This window comes from Chanodichthys erythropterus, chromosome 2 (genome assembly GCF_024489055.1).
Source record: "Chanodichthys erythropterus isolate Z2021 chromosome 2, ASM2448905v1, whole genome shotgun sequence".
In the NCBI taxonomy this organism is placed as follows: Eukaryota; Metazoa; Chordata; class Actinopteri; order Cypriniformes; family Xenocyprididae; genus Chanodichthys; species Chanodichthys erythropterus.
This window is the reverse complement of record NC_090222.1, coordinates 4463185-4486613: the sequence shown is the minus strand read 5'-3', so window position 1 is coordinate 4486613 and position 23429 is coordinate 4463185. Positions and strand designations below refer to the sequence as shown.

The window sequence follows — 23429 nt, the reverse complement described above, 5'->3', positions numbered from 1 at the left end:
AAATACGCGCTGATGAGCACCGCCCGCTGACCTGTATGTGCTATAATATGTTAGTATTTACACTGTCCCTTTGGTATTTATTATAAGGGCAGATATTAACTTACCAATTGTGCCTAAACACACTAGAAATATTTTATATGTAAACGTATTTAATTCTTTCAGTTAGTTAAAGAGCTCACTCACTTAAAACTGCTCAAACAGATCAACTTATATTTAAGATGGATACTTAAATTGTTTTAAAATAAAGAGAGGCTTCAGAAGAACATCTCTTCTGTTAAGTAAAAAAAAAACTGCAATCTGGCAGAAGGACTTTCGCGGCAGAGCAAACATGCGCATGCGCGTTTTCAGCGCGCGGACTCAGAGGCGTGACGTCAAACAGTGCGCGATCAGAGGTGGCGGGAGATTTTCGAGTGTTTTGTCGAGTTAGTGTTCAGAAGAAACACATTCTTGAGTAAAATGTGGAACCAAGGTATGTGTTTTATTAATGACTTGTGTGTATCATGAGTTTATCTGATAACCCGCTAAGCTCAGTTCAACGGTCGGTGTGATGATGATGATGTATCGTGTGTTGTCAGGGACTTCATGTCTGTTGCTCGAAATACAGTCGCTCTGAGAGAGTAAACTGCTATTTTCACCCATCATAGAAACAGAAAATGTTCATATTTTGGCAGGTAAATATGGTGAGGCCAGTATGGGTGGATATACACAGTCTCCAGGAGGATTTGGATCACCAGCCGCCTCTCAAGGAGGAGAGAAGAAAGGGGTTAGTGTGCCTCAGCTCTATAACTGTGTCTGGGATATATGTGAATATACCTACATACAATATCTATACTCAGATATGTAAATATATCTGTAATATATATGTTATCACTGTACTGTAAGGTCTTATTAGTTAACATTAGTTAGTAATTAATAATGAGCAATGTATTTGTTTCAGGATTCATTAATCTTTGATGTTCATTTTTAGTTCATGTTTGTTCAGGTCCAATAAATCATATGAACATATACATACATGAACATAACTTTTTGTAAATGCTGAAAAATTTAACAAATGGAACCTTATTGTAAAGTGTGTGTATAATATATATACACTGCCCTCCTAAAGTTTGGAAACACCCCTGGGAAAGTGTGATTTTGGACGATATCAGCATAAATCCTTATAATTTTTTGGTGCAAATACATTAAAGTAACTTGACATTATCATTGAAGACCAGCAATAATAATTTTCATTTTAATTACATAATAATGGCAATATATACATGTCAAAGTCAGATATGCCCCTTTGCCAGCTGTGATGCTGGTTACTGATTTAAACTTGGTCCAGGTTTGTAGATTTTTGGGTCAGCACACCTTAATAGTGTCAACAATTGATTGCCAATTAACTTTAGAATATAATGAACCAATCAGAACCCAGTTTAGGTCAGATAGCTGCTAATGGTGGATATATTGATTAATCGAAAATTTAAGTTTATTCTTTGTATAAACTGTTTATTTAATAAAATATGTTTTCGTATTTAGTTGTCTCTCATCAGTGCAAAATTATCACAAATTAAAAAGGATTCGTGCCAATATTGTCCAAAACCCCACTTTTCTGGGGCGTTTCCAAACTTTTGGAGGGCTGTGTGTGTGTGCGTATATGTATGTGTGTATATATATATATATATATATATATATATACATATACATATACATATATATATATATATATATATATATATATATATATCTTATATTATTAGAGGTTATGTTAGGTTATGTTGCGTTTCGCCGTCATTTTGATAGACAGGATCAGGGAAAAAAATCCATCATAATCAATAATTTCCAGTCATTTTAATTTTTATATTTTAATGATAAGACATTTTATTCACAAACTTATAAGATAAGCAAATAGGCATAAGCTATGCATTTATTTATACTATGAAAAGACTTTCAGTTTTCATCTTGAACACTTTTCACGGATTGTGAGTGAATGCAATCATACTTTCCTCTTTACTACTGTACAGAACGAAATAAAATAAAAAAAAATGTTGAAAGATACAGTAGCTTACCGAAATGTGTATCACGTTAGTTCAATCAGTGTTGCAAACAATGTCACATAACATTATAGCCTACCTCAGAAAAGCCATTCGTTGACCATAAACTTATAGTCAGCAAGAAAAATAACAAAAGCATAAGTAACTTTATTATTATACATGTTACTTAAACTAGGGTGCTCGTCTGTGTTTAATCAAGTGCATCATTTTTATTTTATTCTGGAGACTGAACTCGCGCTCTGCTGCCACACTGGAGGGCACTCACCACCTACTGGACAGGGGTCGGAATTACAACAAGCTTACATACAAACTACTTAATCAGTCAAAATGACGGACGGGCTGCAGATTTTGTCACTGCTAAAAAATTCCTTCAAAGACGGAAAATCTCTGAGATATATAAATATATATTATATAAGATGTCACACTACCGCCGGTGACACTCTATGATGTATGTCGTACCTACCGTTACAGCCCTAAATGTGTTATGGCAAAATAATGATTTATTTAGTTTTAAATTAAATGTTTGTAATCCTGATAGTATACACCATTTTTTCAAAATGTAACTTTAATCTGATTACTACGTTTTTTGATGTAACTGTAATGAATTACAGTTACTGGATTTTTGTATCCTGATTGCGTAACGCTGATACATGTATTCCATTACTCCCCAACCCTACTGTCATTTAAAAGTAATTAGTTTCATTACAATATTACTGTCTCTGAAAAGTAACTTTTGAGTTACTTTCACCAAAACCACAGAAGTACACTACCGGTCAAAAGTTTTTGAACTGTAAGATTTTTTTTAATGTTTTTAAAAGAAGTCTCTTCTGCTCACCCAAGGCTTTATTTATTTGATCCAAAATTCAGTAAAACACTAATATTGTGAAACATTTGTACAATTTAAAATGACTGTTTTCTATGTGAATATATGTGAATTTATTCCTGTGATCAAAGCTGAATTTTCAGCATCATTACTCCAGTCTTCATTGTCACATGATCCTTCAGAAATCATTCTAATATGATGATTTGCATTTCTGATTATCAATGTTGAAAATGTTTTTTTTTTATTACAGAAATTAATTCTTTCATTTAGCAAGGATAATTAAATTGATCAAATGTGACAGTGTAGACATTTATAATGTTACAAAAGCTTTATATTTCAGATAAATGCTGTTATTTTGAACTTTCTATTCATCAAATAATCCTGAAAAAAAAATTGTACAAAAAATGTTTTCAACATTGATAATAATCATAAATGTTTATTGAGCAGCAAATCAGCATATTAGAATGATTTCTGAATGATCATGTGACACTGAAGACTGGAGTAATGATGCTGAAAATTCAGCATTTTAAAATATATTAAAATAGAAAAGTTATTTTAAATTGTAAAAAAAAAAAAAAAAAAAATCACAGTATTACTGTTTTTGCTGTAATTTGGATCAAATAAATGAAGCCTTGGTGAGCAGAAGAGACTTTTGACTGGTAGTGTGTGATGGCATAAAATGCTAAAATGTAATTTATTGCTGCTCATTATACATCCAGTGGAGGGCGATGTGGTATCGCATAATGACTGTGTAGGCCAGTGATCCTCCAGAGTGGCTTGGAGATAGGCCTAACTTAAAATTAATTTAAATATATTAATATAATTCATTAATTGTATTATTAATACATTAAATATTAACGAACACCACATCTTTGCGTATTCTGCGTTGTTTTTTTTTTTGTTTGTTTTTTTGGAGCAGCCCACACAGTTTCTCATCACGCTGTGTGAGGATCAAAACAACCAACCACATCAGTAACATAGTATATGCAAATATCTCTCAGATGGATAAAAGAAACCAGTGCCGCTAATAAAGTTTTGATGGATGGCAATTGTAATGAAGGTAAAGACCTTTACAATGACATACAGGAGTTGTACATTTTGCATGTGTGAGTCCGTTATTATTGATGCGCCAACAAATCGTGTATGTGCACTCACGGCTCACTGATATTTCTGCATCTGTTGCTTTGTCTTTGACTCTCGTTCGGCGCATATTTTCTCTTCTCCAACCCTGAAGCTCTCTGTTATCTTAGTGTTAGCGTGGCACCGGTCCAGGTGTTTTTTCAAGTGCTGTTCTTAGAAAGTTGCTGGAATATCTTGCTAACTAACTAAATGTGTTGTTGTAACTTGCGTTACCGAGATTGTAACGAGTATAATATTACCCAAATTTTATTAGTAATGCGTTATATTACTGCGTTACAGCAAAAAGTAATACATTACTGTAATATAATTTGTAATGTTACTCCAAACACTGTATATAATATATATACATATATAAAAATCAGGGGCGTTTCCTCCGAGGAGGCAAGGGAGGCAGTGCCTCCTCAAAAAAACTGGATGAGAAAATAATTGATATTACAAAAATAAAACGCCACAGATATTACAAAATTTGACATTAAAAAGTATAATAGTCAATCGTTGTTCTAAAGAAACATTGTCAAACAGTGACACCCGTAGGTAAAGTTACAGAGGGAGTCCGCGTCTCTTGTGCCTCCCAGCTCACAGAAACAAAGCAGAGCCCCTTAAGCGTGCGGTGGGTTTAGTGGGGGGTAATTGAGAATGAATCATTTTAATACACCACTGCACACCAGATGTGTGTGTGTATATGTGTGTGTGTATGTGTGTGTGTATATATATATATATATATATATATATATATATATATATATAAGAACAAAATAAGAAATTAGAAGTTAAGAAATAACCTAAAGTTTAAAAACATTAACTTTTGACAGTTTAAAATATTGAAAATTCTCATTAATGTAATGAGGAAAAATTATTTAAATGTTTTTACAACTATTTGTGCATTGTGGTATTTGCTTTACTTCCTTTAAAATTAGAGGCTTTTGAAGTCATCAAAACTATCTTTTATTATATGTATTCATTATTTTCAGTCTGTCTCTTGAGAAAATATTGATGACACACCACCTCTTCTTCGGGAGTGTGTAGAGATGTTGCTCGCTAGAATGAGAATGTTCCTCCCCCAAAACCACTTAATTGTCATAAAAAATGAGAAATAATTTGTAAGTTTTCCTATTTTCTTTAATGAAATGGGCGTTGTGTGGCACTTGTGTGTTTGTGCAGAGGACACGAGCACAGCAGATCGTTCCCTGCACGGTTTCCCAGCTGATGTCTGCAGTGCAGGCGGAGGATGTCTTTAAAGTGGGAGAGGTAGAGATCGCACAGGTGAGTCTGATGTCTGTAACATGACGTCACACAATGTCTATGGCCTTGACTGATCAGAATCAAGTTTTCTAGAGAACCATGTAATTATTGTCTCTTAAAATACAGATTTTTTAAAAAATATACTTTTGAAAGAAGGCCCTTCTGCTCACTAGGCCTGCATTTATTTAATCAAAAAATACAGTAAAAACAGTAATTTTGTGAAATATTGCAATTTAAAATTTCTATTGAAATGTAATTTATTCCCGTGATCAAAGCTGAATTTTCAGCATCATTACTCCAGTCTTCAATGTCACATGATCCTTAGGTTATTAATATTATCAATGTTGAAAACAGTTTTTGCTGCTTCATATTTTTTTCACGATTCTTTGATTAACAGAAAGTTCAAAAGAAGAGCATTCATTTGAAATAGAAGTCTTTTGTAACATTATCAGTCAAAACCAACATGCATTTTAAGATCTTCCTTAGTAAATCAGTCTCACATACTTTAAGGGTGAAATGAATATTATCTAGTGGAACAATAACTCTTTGGTTCTTTGTACCGCATGATGGCGATGTTCATACTGGCGGCTCATGTATCAGAGAACCACTTCTCTAAACAACTACCCTTAAAATACCACAATGCTGTAGTATGTGTGTGAGACCAGATGAAGCAGTGAAGCTCCTAACAGACCAGGAAAGATAAGAACAAACTCACCCCTTTTATTTTATTAATTATAGTTTTAATCACTATTCTGTATCCTTTTCATCGATAAGTATTTTTGCATATGTTTAAAAGAAATAGGCTGCCAACATGTTAACTTGAGATGATATTTAACACCTTTAAAATGCATTCAGTTTGACATTACAGCTGTTCTGAGTGATTTTAAGGGCACCAGCACACACACACACACACACACACAAATCCATCTTAAAGTTAGATGCATTTCTATAACTGGTATGAAATATGATCAGTGGCATAAGTGAGAAGACCAACACTGCACTGCTGCAGCCTAGTGGCAAAAATAGCTTTTATTATCAGGAACTGAATCCACTACATTTTGAAAAGAGAAAATATATTAACTTAGAGTCAAGTTACAGTACAGTCCAAAAGTTTGGAACCACTAAGATTTTTAATGTTCTTAAAAGAAGTTTAATCTGCTCACCAAGGCTACATTTATTTAATTACAAATACAGTAAAAAACAGTAATATTGTGAAATATTATTACAATTTAAAATAACTGTGTACTATTTAAATATATTTGACAAAGTAATTTATTCCTGTTTATTTTTTTTAAAAGAAATTAAAGAAATGAATACTTTTATTCAGCAAGGATGCATTAAATCAATCAAAAGTGGCAGTAAAGACATTTATAATGTTACAAAAGATTAGATTTCAGATAAACACTGTTCTTTTGAACTTTCTATTCATCAAATAATCCTGAAAAATATTGTACACAAATATTTTGTACAATTGTAAACAATAAATGTTTCTTGAGCAGCAGATCAGCATATTAGAATGATTTCTGAAGGATCATGTGACACTGAAGACTGGAGTAATGATGTTGAAAATTCAGCTTTGCATCACAGGAATAAATTACTATGTGAAATATATTCAAATAGAAAACTTAAACTTAAATTGTAATAATATTTCACAATATTACTGTTTTTACTGTATTTTTATTTAAATAAATGTAGCCTTGGTGAGCAGATGAAACTTCTTTTAAAAACATTAAAAATCTTAATGGTTCCAAACTTTTGGACTGTACTGTATAAATGTGAGAAGTCAGGTTAATGCCAAAAACAAGGTTGTCTTCATCAACTGACAGCTTTAAAAAGTCTTGGCTTGAATATCTTTGTGTTTAAGTGTGCTGAACGTTATCATAAATGCCTGGGCACATAATGTTAAAACACGAAAACAGTTGCAACATTGCTAATACGCTTATCCATCCTGATGAATGTTTTGTCTGACACTTTCAGGTAACTATTGTTGGTGTTATCAGAAGCACTGATAAATCCACAATCAACATCCAGTACAAGGTGGATGACATGACTGCAGCTCCCATGGATGTCAAGCAGTGGATAGACACAGAGGTACCTGCTCAGATGCCTTTGAGCGATGTTTGTGATTTCCAGGCCACACTTATTTTATAGTGAATATAGATGTCTTGTTCGCTTAGCAATGAGCTAGAAATTGTCTGTCTCTAAAAAAAAATTTTTTTAAAGTGTCATGAAACCCCCCTGTTTTAGCACTGGTCATTCATACCTCAGATTTGAAATGGGCAAGTAAAGCTGTGAAAAAGTGAGAGTGTAGAGGGTGGGAAGAGGGGAGACAACAATCAATAAAACACAGACCTAGAACACACTCAAACAGACAAATGAATACTAAAATATGAGTGGAGATAAAAAATAACAGAGCACTTTTTTATTTAAAAAATATAACCCTATGACAAACTTACAAGAAACTTATTTTCAGAGACTACTAACAACTATCATGATCAAATCTTTTTGATAAATCATTCTTAGAAATCTCAACAAATCAATTATAACTTTCCAGAGCTATTGGTCTAAATGAAAAATTCAAATGATTTAATAATATTTATCACATTTACGATCACTACTGTTTCTGAACAAATGACACCAGTTAAAACTGGAAAGAATAAAAGCATAGTTACTTTTTTTTGTCCATTCTTTGAATTTTTGGCTTCATTATGTCTTCAGTGTGTCAGAATAATCCATTGTGTCATCACGTTCATGATGAGATGTACCACTGTATTATTTGCATATATGTTTAATTTGAATAAGATATGTGTGCATACACGGTGCTGGTTCATGTTTGGAGCACAAGAGTATATGAAATATGTCCTTGTTAACTTGAAACATGCTTGCTGCGACATGTATATGAACTATTAGTGTTGTTAAACTCATTGAAGGCATGATAACATAAACATGAGACCATTTAATTACAAAAAGTCCCAAATTCTTAACTTTAAAATTATAAGCTATTTTAAAAAGAAAATAAAGACATTTTACAGTAGAGGTTATAGAAAGAAAGAGGAAGATCATTCCAAGAAAGAGGAAGATGGTTCTAATCAAAAGAAGTTTTATACTAAAATAACCTACGTCCAACTTCACTGAAGATCTATATGGAATCAAAAACTGTTTGAAATAAAAAGGACAAACAAAATAAACTCATTTTAAAAATAAACAGAAGCCAATGCACAAATCTGCACAAAGAATTAAGAGGCTTAAGTTAAATGTCAAAGGTATTTTGACAGATGGAGGTAATATTAACTGAGAAACAATTCCTGAAATGTAAAAATTGAGCGATAAAGTAAACGCAAACATGTTCTTTTAACAGTATAATCAATATGGGGCTTAAAAGCAAGTTCAGGGCTAAGAATTCTGAATTAGTTTTGTAAATAAGTGTCCTCGGCATAAACATATTTTGAGGTAAATCATTAATAAAGATAATGGATAATGGTAAAGGTAATGGTCCCAGAGTAGAGCCTTGAGAGCCTTTTTCAACAATTACGTAATCAGACTGAAAGCCCTGAAAACAACGCACTGACACCTGTTATGAAGATAAGAATTAAACCAAAGAGTTAAACCAATAGAATACAGTTTATCAAGAAGGAGGTAATAATTGACCACGTCAAAAGCCTTTGAAAGATCAATGAAAATGGCACCTGTGGCTTGGCCTTTGTCAAAGGATGAAAACACATCATTTGTAAATTTTAAAAGAGCAATTGTAGTAGAAAAGTTAGGTCTGAAACCAGACTGAAATAGAGAGATAGAATATTTAATGAATTAATATACAACAATGATTTATTAAATACGTTTCTGAAATTTTTGCAATAGAACAAATAATAGAAATTGGAGGATAATTATTCACATCAGATGAGTCTCCACCTTTGAACAACATGTACATACGTTAACATCTCATAAAAATGTGTTTTACTGTTTCATGACCCTTTAAAAGCCTTTATTTAGGAACTACAAATGCATGGAGAAGTAATGGAAATTTTCTGATCAAAAAGTTAACTTCCTACATATATTTATTCAAACTCTTTACAGGACATGGGTGTGGATAACTCCGTCATTCCTCCAGGGTCTTACGTCAAAGTCTCCGGCAACCTTCGCTCTTTTCAGGTCAGAACTTGTGTCATTAATGGAAATGAAATTGCAGATTAGGGTTGTCAAAAATACCAAATTGGTACTGAAATTTTAAAAATATGACAGTACCAGCATTTCCCCCTAGCATTTTGAGCGCTGTTGAGCCGATCCTTAAACACCTCTGATTGGCCATTGTGTTCATGTGCTCAACCGATATGTCTGTGATTGGCTACAATGAGCAACGCTTCAAAAACATGTTGTAAACAGACAATAAATGACGCTCTTCACAGAGTGCTTGCCCAGATGCACACGGGAGCGTTTGAAAGCAGGCGTCTGAACAGATCCCTAATATATCCTCTGATCGACTGATCCGCTGATAGATACACACGGGATCATTTGAAAGCAGGAGTCTGTGTAAGCGCTTGATGAAGAGCGCCAAAAATGTCTGTTTACAATGTGTTTTTGAAGCGTGTGAACACATGGCCAATCAGAGGTATTTAAGAATCCACTCAACAGTGCTCGAAATGCTGATATCATCACATTTTTTAAATTTCAGTACTGACTTGGTACGGAAATTGGTACTTTTGACAACCCTACTGCAGATTTGCATTGAGTTCAGTGCTTGGAAATAATGTTCACTGTGGAAATATGGAGGAAAAAAAGTTTATCTTCATGTATGTTCGATGAGTAAAGAACAGCATTTATGTTCCTCTGCATTGGTCCCAGTAGGTTTTCAGATGTGGATATTAACAGTTGCACTCTAAGCAGGCACCTTTTCCTTCGTTGTGTTTCCATGCCGCTTTTGGCAAAACATTATATTGCCTTTTCATCTGTATGTTTTGCTCTTTTTCTTTTCTGCGTTTTCGCCTTCACGATGTGTGAAACCGAATCTTTTGGTTCTCGTTGCAGAATAACAGGTCGTTGGTTGCGTTCAGCGTACGAGTGCTGGAAGACATGAATGAAGTCACTTCACACATGCTTGAAGTTGTGAACGCTCACATGCAGCAGAGCAAGCCACAGAACATGGTGAGACCAACACATCCTTCCCACTCTGCACTTCTGCTTTTCACTCGTACACAGTAGCTGTAGCTGATAGCTGTTTGACCTATGCGTGCTTATTTGTTGCTAGGGTTATTGCATGGTAGGGATGGGTACGAACGAAAACTAATAGGGGTTCCTGCAGGTCCTTAATGTCTTGAAATTGATTTTTAAGAATTTAAGCCCATAAAAAGTCTGAAATATCCGAAATAGTCCAGAACGAGTCCGATACAGATACTTTCATTTTTGGATCTCACCCATACTGAATACCAATACCTCCATTTTACTGCATTTGTAATGTTTTTTAAAAATATAAATATATAATTTTAACGGGTCCTATTATGCCCTTTTATGAAGTCTTGATTTTGGTTTTGGGGTGTACTAGAATATGCTTTCATGCTTGATTGTTTAAAAAAAACTTATTTTTCACACATTTTACATTATTGCAGCTCCTCTCTCCCCAGTCCTTCTCAAACGTGCCGTTTAATTCCTGTTATGATGAAGCCCCTCCTTTTGAAATACGAAATGTTGTGATTGGTTTGTTGGCCCAATGTATTGTGATTGGCACCGCTTGCCGTGTGTTCGGGAAATGTCACTCCCCCTTACCATAACAGCAAGCTCTACTCAGATGAAAATATAATTTTTTTTAAAAAAAATATTGGGTAGAGATACCAAAAGAATATGATTCATATTAGTTGGCTTAGTTTGTTTAGCAAATAGATGTTTTCTTCAGTTACTTCCATGCTTAATTATGCCTGTTAAAATGTATTGTACAAGTTCTGTTCACTGTTCATTTTATTGCTCTATGGTGTTTTATGTACAGCGCACATTTAGAGCCGCTCCAGTGCTGCGGCACAGTAATTACATGACATTTTCCTGTAACAATGTGGGGAACTACGTTACACATAAATCACATACCAGTTCATGTTTTACATAGGCTACGTATTTAATTTAATTTTAATACAAGTGACGTGTGTGTACTGATGAGTGATAAGAAATCAAGCACATGCAACAGAAGTGTGCACACTCTGTCTCTCTCTCTACTTACCGTGAAGTAAAATTAGTAATAGGTTCCTCGTTTTACTTTCTTAGCTATTGACATCAGACCAAATAAAACCAAATATCACTTTTTAGTGATGTCTATGAGAAAGGGATGTGCACTCGTCTATGCCGCTGCACGCGTTCTTCACTAACCAGCTCGTGCCGTAAATTGTGAAATATTCTTAATATTCCATTAATTAGATTAGTGTTGCACGATATACCGGTACTAGAAGGGTATCGCGATACCCTGCTTTTTCCGGTTCTTCATTTTAATAGTACCGGTACTTTGAGTGCCAGCTGTAGTTCCTAATGTGCGGCAGCAGGGGGCAGTGTGTGTGCAGCGTGCTGCTTCTAAGGCAAATTGAGTGCGTCTTTATTCCTCTCAACTGCGCAACGGCTTTTATGGTGACGAAACGAGAGGCATGGTTGCAAATACAGGTGCTCTTGCAGACCGTCCACAAATTGTTGAGAAAGCAGATGCATGAAGCGAAATGGCATTATTTTGCTTACATTGCCGACAGCCAGGGCAAGCCCACGGACACCACAAAGCCCGACTGCAAAATGTTACAAAATAACGCAAGCGAAGGGAGTCAAAAGCATCTTGCCGTCAAACATCCTGATTTGTACAAAGAATTTAAAGAGCGACGGGTTAGTGAATGTGATACCAGCATTATGTTTATGCTCTCAAACATTAAATGAGTGTTATTTATTTTACTCGTGCAAGCAGAACTCCGCAAAGAGGTGTATTATTGATTCTTGAGTTTAATAAGTGATATCTGGTTGCAAAAATAAAATTAATTTAAAAATAATTAAATATGTGAAGGGTATATACAGTTATTTTAAACCAATTTATGCTTTAATAACATTGCTCTATTTACAATAATATCATTTTTTTACAATAATCTTACTGTCAAAAACACCTAAATGTGTTATGCTAAAAAAAGCATAATGGCAAATAATTTACAATTTTATTGAGCATGAAAATAATATACATTAAAAATTATATTAAATGTAACTCTTAACTTCATGGCAATGAAGCTCAAATCCAGAATTATCAGCTGCACACTGGTGAAGAAGTTCTGTCATGTTATTTATTTACTTTTTCTGCTGTTTTAGGTTTTTGCCATAGTATCATTAAGTATTTGGTATCGTGACAACACTAAATTAGATACATTTACTTCATAAACATCTTTAATCTCTTTATCTCCATATATCTGTGTATTCTGTTGTCTGTTTCTTTGACTGGACACAAACTGTACACGTGCTGCGTGGTATCAGAGCGCTTTAATGAGTACGAGTACACGAGTGCAGTATCTGGCCTGATAACGCTACTGGGTTTGGAATCAGTGCATCCCTATTATTGCTTTGGTTTTGGTCCTGAGACATGGAGATCAAGATGCTCTCTGGAACATTCTCAAATCATTTAAAATATATTAAGTCTATCAGTTTGAATTTTATAATATAGTATAATCAGTGTTGGGGGTAACGCATTACAAGTAATGCAAGTTACGTAATCAGATTACTAGTTACTTGAAAAAAGTAAAATAACGCATTTTAAATTTATAACAAAATATCTGAGTTACTTTTTCTAATAAGTGATGCAAGTTACTTTATATACCCATGTGTTGACTGACAGATCTTCTGTCTCCATGTTGAGAGAAATCGGGAGTAAGTGCAGAGGCATTGTGTATGCCATGTAAACATGATGGTTATTCTAGATTATTTCTAGACTAAATGTGAGCAGGCATTTACTCGTTTACATCTGCTCTTGTGTCCTATTCTTCTGCAGTCGAGAATGGCAGCACAGCTGAAAGGCTTGTTTGTTTGAGCTGCGCCCTCTACTGTACAGGTGTGAATTTGCAAACAGCTCAGCCTAGATGAGAAAAAGTAACGCAAAAGTAATGTAACGCATAGAAATAACCAAGTAATGCAATTAGTTACTTTTAAAAGTAACTTTCCCCAACACTGAGTATAATAATTAGGGCCCTATGAAGTCATTTTTATTCTTTCCCAAATTCAGTTTCGTTTTTTTGTAAATTCTGTGTTTTCAGTTTAAATAGTTTATAATTAAAAGGGATGTTTAATCAGATGAATTCATAAAACTTTAGTAATTTAAGGATTTATTTATTTTTAACAATAATAGGACTCTATGAAACGTGTTTTATTTATTTGATAGAAATTGACAATTTTTCTGTATTCTGTGTTTTATGATTTAATACAAAATTATTATTAAAAAAACGGTGGTAATTAAATAAATCCATAACTTTAACGTTTAGTTTTTAATATGTAATCAAATAAAATTTTCACCATTTTTAGATTTTTGGTTTATTTTTTGCTCAGGTTTATGGTTTAAATTAAAACATGGATGAAAATTGTGTAGTATTTCTTAAAAATACGTTTTTAATATTTATTACTTTGTGAAGTACATACTAATGCACAACAATTTGTCAATTTTTTTAAACCAAACTTTTATTTTTGCGGGTTGTAGTGAAGGCCTTTTGAGTTTCTGTGTATATCTTATGATAGCTTTCTCAAATGAAATGGTGAAATGCTGCTGAAGTGACTGGAGATAAAGTTCATGTTCTCAGATGCTAAAAACACCCTGAGTGTCACACTTGCGTGTTTTTGTGTAGTAGACCTGTAGGAGACACGCAACCTGCAGATTTGTCTTTTCACACTATGTTTACAGACACTAGTCTATAACACAATTTGATTAACTGTACCCTAGTGAAAAAAAAGAAAAAAAAAAATATATATGTATATGTATATATATGTATATATATGTATATATATATATATAATATATAATATAATTTGTGTGTATATATATATGTGTGTATTTGAAATAAAAAATGTTTGTGCTAAGTATACTACAAATACATTTACATATTTATGTGCTGACTAAAAATACCCTGCAATTGTACTTATGGAATACTAAACTGGTACACTTAAAGTGTGCTAAGTTGGAACTACAGGGTTTTTCCTGGGTCAGAAATGGTCTTCGGTGGTGACTGACAGACATGGTCATCCGCGCTAACAGTAAAAGTACCCACATGATCTGTGAGCCCAATACTGACATTAAATTACCTGCCACTCTCTGATTCCATAGCTTTGTCAGAGAAGATGCTTCTTTGCTAGACCTGATAATTATTTTGAGATATATATAATATCTACATACATACGTACAATCACATTTTTGTAAATATTTTATGTCTTTTCATGTGACAACACTGAAGAAATGACTCTTTGCTACAATGTAAAGTAGTGAGTGTACAGCTTGTGTAACAGCATAAATTTGCTGCCCCCTAAAAATAACTATTAGTAACAATAACTATTAATAACTAATAGCCATTAGTGTCTAAACCGCTGGCCACAAAAGTGAGTACACCCCTAAGTGAAAATGTCCAAATTGGGCCCGAAGTGTCAATATTTTGTGTGGCCACCAATATTTTTCAGTACTGCCTTAACCCTCTTGGGCATCATGGAGTTCATCAGAGCTGCACAGGTTACCACTGGAGTCCTCTTCCACTCTGGTGGATGTTAGAGACCTTGCGCTCCTCCACCCTCCGTTTGAGGATGCCCCACAGGATGAGTACGAGGAAGAGAGAGCAAAGACAGTGCATGGTTTGAAAACGGAGAGTGCGTGCACATGAGGGAGGAGCTTTCTGCTCATTCTCTGTCAGTTAACATGCGCCCCATCACAAGCGCAGCATTCACTGCATCACAATAACTGATCAAATAAGGCTTTGGAGGGACAGAAATTCATTGTGGAGGCCGCCAAAATTTTTTCAATGCAGGGAAAACACTGAACTACTAATATTGTACTTAATGCACTTTAGTTATCTGGAAGTAGTGCTGACGTCTACACTTGCTAAAGATATACTTGGGTATATTTGATTTAGCTAAAGTGAAATTGTTGCAAGTATACTTTAAGTACGCTTTAAATATCTTGCATTGCATGACAAAGATCATACAATCCTTATTAATAGTGATTTTACTTTTTAGGCATAATATTAAATGTGAATTGTGCAATAAAGAAATACTCCAAATAAAGTTTAATTATTATTATTATTATTATTCTATCAGTAAGTCTTAAGTGATATGTCAATAAATATGGTAATGGATTTGAAGTATACTTAGTATGAAATAAATGTATTTTAAATATATTTTGGTATAGGTTTACTTTCAGTTTATTCATCCAAATTCTGTGACGTTCCACTTTATACAGTATATTCTATTTTTATGACTGGATACCGTGATCAACCTGGCCAATATATCTGTTTGATAATAGCTGCTCTTTCTTCATAGATGGGAGGGGGCGGAGGCATGAACACGATGCCTGTGTCTCATACTAGCATGGGGTCCGCAGGAAGCTATTCTGGTGCTAGTATGCTAGTCAATGGTTTGAGTGCCAACCAGAACCAGGTGAGTCAAAATGCTTCATTGTACAAGAGTTACATTACATGATGTATTTGTATGTGATGGCATGTATTTGAAACAATAATATATAATAGGTAGTCATCTAGAGGTCATATATTCACTATCATACATTGTTTTGTCTTTTTTCTTCTAAAAACGACAATTTGGTCATAAAATTAGATAATAAAAATTACATTTACAGTCATGCTCAATTATCCATACCCTTGGTAAATATGACTAAAGAAGGCTGTGAAAATAAATCTGCATCGTTAATACTTTTGATCTTTTATTTTAAAACTCTAAAAAAATCAAACCTTTCATTGGAGAATAATAATTTTAAATGGGGGGAAAATCTTATTATGAGAGAAATGTTTTTCTCTAATACACACTGCTCACAATTAATCATACCCTTTTATTCAATACTTTTTGTAACCTCCTTTTCCCAAGATAACAGCTCTGAATCTTCATCTATAATGCCTTCATCTATAATGCCTGAGTTTGGAGAACAACTGACAAGAGATCAGAGATCATTCCTTAATGTAGAATCTCTCCAGGTCCTTCAGATTCCAGCTCCATGTTGGTGCTTCTTCTCTTCAGTTCACTCCAATCATTTTCTTTAGGGTTCAGGTCAGGGAACTGGGACGGCCATGGCAGAAGCTTGGTTTTGTGCTCAGTGACACATTTTTTGTGTTGGTTTTGATGTTTGTTCTGGATCATAGTCCTGATGGAAGATCCAACCACAGCCCATAATAAGACTTATAACAGGGATAAGTCAGGTTTTGATTTTTTTTATCTGTTGGTATTTGATGTCCTGGATCTCCGGCAGAAAAATAAGCCCACAACATTAAAGATCCAGCAGTAATTTTTTTATTGTACACATGGGGGACTTTTTACCCCTGTGAGCACCAAACCCATCTTGAGTGTTTGCTGCTAAAAAAAGCTTTTTTATTTTATTTTATTTTTTTTTTACTTCATCTGACTATATAACCCATCCCGTTTGAATTTCCAGTAGTGTCAGTTACTTTTCAAATGTTCTATGGTCAGATGAAGCAAAAAAATGGCTTTTTTAGCAGCAAACACTCAAGATTGGTTTGGTGCACACAGGGGTAAAAAGTACCGTAATGTTGTGGGCTTATTTTTCTGATGGAGGTCCTGGACATCTTGTTCAGATACATGGCATCATGGATTCTATCAGATACCAACAGATAAAAAATTTAAACCTGACTGTCCCTGTTAGAAATCCAATAATGGGCCGTGGTTGGATCTTCTATCAGGACAATGATCCAAAACAAACATCAAATCCAACACAAAAATGGGTCACTGAACACAAAACCAAGCTTCTGTCAGGTGTTCTCCAAACTCATCAGGCATTATAGGAGAAGACTCAGAGCTGTTGGGAAAAGGAGGTTGCAAAAAGTATTGAATAAAAGGGTATGATTAATTGTGAGCAGTGTGTATTAGAGAAAAACATTTCTCTCATAATGAGATTTTCCCCCATTTAAAATTTATTATTTTCCAATGAAAGGTTAGATTTTTTTTAGATTTTTTTTAAAAATAAAAGATCAAAAGTATTAACGATGCAGATTTATTTTCACAGCCTTCTTTGGTCATGTTTACCAAGGGTATGAATAATTTTGAGCACGACTGTATATATACACACCTCTGCAATTCTTTTTCATTGTCTGTGCACTTTTTGACTGTGTCATCACAAGTTCAGAGCTGTGTTGTGTTGATGTTGAGTTGTGGTCTTTGTGCAGGTTTTGGGCCTGATCAAGAGTTGTCATGAGCCTCAAGGCATCAGCATGCAAGACCTCAAGCAGAAGCTTAATAGCATGAGCGTCAATGTTATCAGGTACAAACTTATCCTCCTGGGTTGTGTCTCTATAAAGAAAGAGCTTTTGTAGCGGACCTTGACTCTGCAAAAGATTTGACGTTTTTCTTCCTCTTTCTTAGTTTCCATTTCTCTTCTGTAACCCCAAATAAGCTAGGAGAATAGCACGTCCTTAATTTCTCTGAAGAGGCTTCCTCTATTGCCTGTCAGGAAGCTTAATGTGAAATATCGTGTGAACTTGAGTCTCAAGTCTTACAAGAATAGAGCTCAAGTCTGTTGTTATGTAGAAATGGTATTTCAGGATTTGACTTTAACAAAGTTATCATAGTTTTGCATTTCTAATGCTATTTTAAAATTGACTGCAACTTTATAAAATGTGGTTTCCTTTTTTCTGCTGTGCACATTTGTGTAAGTTTTAGTTGAGTAATTCTAGTTAAATATCACTTGAGGAACAGCAGACTGATGGCCATTCACATCTAAAATAAGCAAAACTTTTTTTCACTGCAAAAAAAAAAGTCTTTTCACTGCAACCGGTATGTATACGCCAGGAAGGCATCTTTGTTATTAAAAGAACTGGCACTTTAGCTCAGTTTGTCAAGCCACATCTAAAAAAAAAAAAAAACAGTCCAGAAAAACTAGTTTGAACTTTGTTGCTAACTTTCTGTTGCTGGTTATTTTGATGGCTGATAATCAGGGCAGTTACAAAGAGGAGGAATAATATATATATATATATATATATATTTTTTTTTTTTATATATATATATATTTTTTATATATATATATATATATATATATATATATATATATATATATATATATATATATATATATATATATATATATATATATATATATATATATATATATATATATATATATATATATATATATATATATATATATATATATATATATATATATATATATATATATATATATATATATATATATATATATATATATATATATATATATATATATATATATATATATATATATATATATATATATATATATATATATATATATATATATATATATATATATATATATATATATATATATATATATATATATATATATATATATATATATATATATATATATATATATATATATATATATATATATATATATTTTTTATATATATTTATATATATATATATATATATATATATATATATATATATATATATATATTTATATATATATATATATATATATATTTTATATATATATATATATTTTTTTTATATGGTTATTATTTCTCTTTAATGCTAAGGCTCTAAGACTTTATAAATTGATACAATTTAAAATGTTGTCACTGTCAGGCAGAAACCTTGTATATTTAATCAATTTTCCCTCCATAAATCATTACTATAAGTCACTCTTTGTCTGTCTGCGGGTTTTGCAAATATTTTAGCAATGAAAAGTGTTAAAAGAGCTTGTGACTAAACCTCATAACTGTATTGGCACCTAAAACTGTCAGTCAAACTTCATAAATCCACGCAGTCGCACGCAGCTTGGAGTATTTCTGCTTGTCTGCAAACCAAAGGTAAATAAAGAACTGGTTCTTTAAAAAAAGTAGTGTTTTCTTTACTCAAGAAACGCTATATATAAAGACTAATGCTTTTTATATTTGAGGAGTGGAGAAGAGTGTCTTAGTACTGGCATTTGCATCCATTTTAACCCGGAAGAGATACAGAATCATTTGTACATTAATTTTGGAAATAAATTAAAACCGTTTGCAGCTTTCTTATCCCTAATGTTAAAAATTATTCCATACTATTTTTGGTTTTCATTTTTTATGAATCATTACTTGAGTAAAAAACATAATATAGAGAGAATATTATAAAAATACATTTTGCAATTGAGTGAAAAAATGGGTCGTGATTGTGGCTTAAAGTCACAATATATATAATATAGTATAGATATAAGCTTGCAATTCTGAGAAAAGAAAGTCAGAATTGAGAGAGATAAATGAGCACTTCTGAGCAAAAAAATCTAATTGCAATTTATATATCACAATTCTGACTTTATAAGACATGCAATATAATCACACAATTTTGACTTTTTAAAGGGTTAGTTCACTCAAAAATGAAAATTCTGTCATTTATTCACCTTCAGTTGTTCCAAACCTGTTTGAATTTCATTGTGTTTCTTTGTGTTGTTGAATTTCATCAACACAAAGAAAGACATTTGGAAGAGTGTCAATAACCAAGCAGATCTCACCCCCCATTGACTACCATAGTAGTTATTTTTCCTACCATGGTAGTCAATGGGGGGTGAGATCTGTTTGGTTCCAAAACAATATTCCAAAACAAATATACTAGGACTAAGAGGGCCGTGTTGTAATTACAAAATCACAAAATTTATTTCAAATTTAATTCAAGCACTTTCAAGGACCAATATTTAAGTACTTTCCAGGCCTTAAATTCATGTGTCTGAAATCCAAGTACTTTGAAGGGGCGTGGGAACCCTGTATTAATCCTCTCCAGCACGGACCCCAGCTATCTGATTGCTATTTTGATTTTCAACCTCTTACCCAGAAACTACAGGACAGAAAAAGTGTAAATAAATGTGTGTAAAATAGCAGTGTTTGCCTTATAACCTAGCAATGAGTGTTAGATGTTAGGGTCAGCATAGATGAACACTATGCTGCCACAAGTGTGCACCCGCAAGAGAAAAAGATAAGACTGACAGAACGATGAGTGAGATCTTAATAACCACAAAAGGGAACCCTATATTGAAATGTTTGCATTCTCATGGTTACAGTTATTAGAGTGAGATTTCTTGTAAATTCTCTTCTCAAAGTGCTCTAGCAGAGCAGTGCATCCAGAGAACTAATTTCTCCCCCAGGCCATGATACTGGTTGCATTTGCACCGGAAATAGGAACTCTGAAGCTGCCGACAGCAGCGTCTTTAAGCACGGCATTTACAAATTTCAAAAAACAGTGGATGAAGGACGCCGTGATCAGAGCTGTTTGTTGTGTGTGGTGAGTTTCGTGATAACGGAGATTTCGCACCTAGTTCCTGCGGTGCAAACACAGCAAAATCCGGGTACTTCCACCAATAATTCTAGGAACTATGAAAAGGTCCCTCCAGTGCGAAGGCCCCTTCAGTTAATTGAATTAAAAATAAAAAGCTTTGTATGTATAACCTATGGGTTTGTATAATCCATTCATAATTTGAATAAAGTTATATTTTCATTCTGCCAAGTACACACTGCAAATATTTTGAAGTGACAACTAAATTAAAGTGCAGGATTGAATGTGAAATTGCAATGTTTGACAAACGGGACAAAAAAAAAAAAGTCAAAATAGTAGTGGTTGACTGATATTTAAACTCAAGTTTTTCACTGAGAACATCAGCGCCTGAGCGCACAACATTCAGTGTTAATTTATTATTAATACGTTATTAGATAAAACTGTTAAACAAAGACAGTAAACGGTATACAAAAAGTATAATATCATTTTCTTTTATATTAGTAATAAAAAGGCAAACCCTATAATACTTTCTAATTTACCGTCAGCATTCAGCAAATACGCATTTATTAAATTTAAACAAATCTTTGAATATCTAATCAAAATTTCATTTCACCAAAATTGCAGACTTGGTTGAATCCAGCTGTGAGATCTTCTGAAGTGTGCATTTGTAGCCTGCATGAACATGTGCATTTTGTGCCTGGCGGTTGGTCCACGAGAACTGAATGTGGACAGGAGGAGAGTTCAGCTTCACTAGTGTTGTCAAAAGTACCGACTTTGATACAAAGTTTTAAAAAATTTACGCTTTGAGCGGATTTGTAAACACCTCTGTTTGGCCTTTTTGCTCACGCACTCAACAGATGTGTCTGTGATTGGCTACAATGATCAGCCCTTCAAAAACTTGTTGTAAATAGTCATCAGTGACGCTCTTTACCGAGCGCTTACACAGATACACATGGGAGCGTTTGAAAGCAGGCGTCTATCAGCAGACAGCCTGCTTTCAAATGCTCCCTCTTTTAAAAAAGATATAGCGCTGAATAATCATTATTTTAACCCCGAGCGCTTGTAGTGTGAACCACACTCTAGTCACTTTAAACTGTAGAATGGGGCTGCACGTGCCGTTTTGTCTCATGGTCCAGTTGGAACCAAACCAGGGTCCGGAATCGGACCACAATCTGCTTTTTGAGGATGCCCGTTTTAATGTATTATTTACTTGATTATTATTTATAGCATTAAAAATTAACAGATTTCATTCAATTGTTTTTCAGTTTCAAGTAGTTCAAATAAAAATAGTTTGTTTTTACTATGGTACCAAAATTGGTACCGAGAACTGTGACATTGACTGGTATTGGTACCGACTTCTGAAATTTGGTGCCATGACAGCCCTAGCTTTGTTCATACCATGTATGGAAATAGGCTTTTTCAGACACAGGGTTTGTGTTCTTTTCTGAACTTTTCTAGTTTTCCAGCAGATGCTTCACAGCTCACAATATGCAAATGTTTGTCAACACCTTTTTTTTTTCTTTTCCTTGTGACACTGAACTAAGGCAATCATGTACAAAAGCCATCTAATAACACAACCCAATCCGACTTTCAAAGTTAATCAATTCCTGCTTCAGAAGGAAGTGAGATAAATTGACTCACTTGTCTGTCTGCTGCACATTCTGTACGGTTCAAAATATAAGATGACCCTGATAAGACAACCCCCCGTTTTCCAAGATGTACACGAAAGGCTTTTTAAAGACCAAATCTTGTATTTTATAAAGAGAATTTTTATTTTTAAAATGATTTTCATATTGCATATTTTTCATAGTTTAATTTTGTATTGAAAGTATGGTAAATACTAGCAAAATGTGCCAACTATCACATTAAAAAAAAAAAAAAAAAAACACTGACATAGCATAACAATAACCTGTAGCCTATCTGAATTATATAACAATTAGGCTGTCCATCTCATAGTGAAAACCATATAGCCTACCAAAATTTCATCAACAGTACAGGTGAAATCTTATTGTAGTTTTGAATTCTTGGTACCGTCTTGCATTTTAAAAACATGTATGAGGGGATTTTTGCTTTTGTATGCAGACGGCGCACGGACGCGGATGGCGGAAGTATACTTTGGGCTTTAGACGTTAAGCTTTTCTTTCACTGATATTGTTTAAGACTGTTTTCGCGCTCGTAATCTTATAACATTACACTGTGACACACCGTATTTGGCACCACCTATTGTTGCGGGTGTATTATTGACACATAAAAGTTTGGACCCGGAATAAAAGACGAACCTTTTTTCAGATGTCTTTCTAAGAAAAAAAATTCAGTCTTATATTCAGAACAATACGGTACACCTTGAAAGTTATTTTAACTGCAGTTTAATTCTCATTTCTCTTTACCTTTTTACAGGCAAATTGTGGATTTTCTTAGCAACGAGGGACACATTTTCTCCACCATTGATGAGGACCACTTCAGATCAACAGACAATGAAGTCTAATTACGCTTTTGTCATATGTTATCTGACCCCAATAAGCCCATTTCTTATCTTTGGTAGTTTTCAAGGAAAATAAAACAAACAAAAAAATGAAACCATATATTTCAGTTCTTTTCTATAATTTTAATAAAAGCATACTCATTTAAACTTGTATTCTTGCTATAGAGGTCAGCATGTCTTAAAGAATAAGCAGTAAGAATGACATTGCCTAATTTACATTAAAGTGTATATTTGTTCAACCTTGCATTGGCACGACTGAGTATTTAGATACATTGAAAAC

General features: G+C 33.5%; 1 protein-coding gene across 1 annotated transcript; it reads left to right on the top strand.

The window, feature by feature from the left end:
* Positions 1 to 351: 351 nt before the first annotated feature.
* On the top strand, positions 352 to 23200 carry rpa2 (replication protein A2). Its single transcript, XM_067399975.1, has 9 exons — positions 352 to 469; positions 672 to 763; positions 5158 to 5259; positions 7216 to 7329; positions 9313 to 9387; positions 10261 to 10377; positions 15739 to 15855; positions 17607 to 17701; positions 23065 to 23200. Exons 1-9 carry the CDS (start codon positions 457 to 459, stop codon positions 23150 to 23152), a joined length of 813 nt encoding a protein of 270 aa, XP_067256076.1. The 5' UTR covers positions 352 to 456; the 3' UTR covers positions 23153 to 23200.
* Positions 23201 to 23429: the final 229 nt, after the last annotated feature.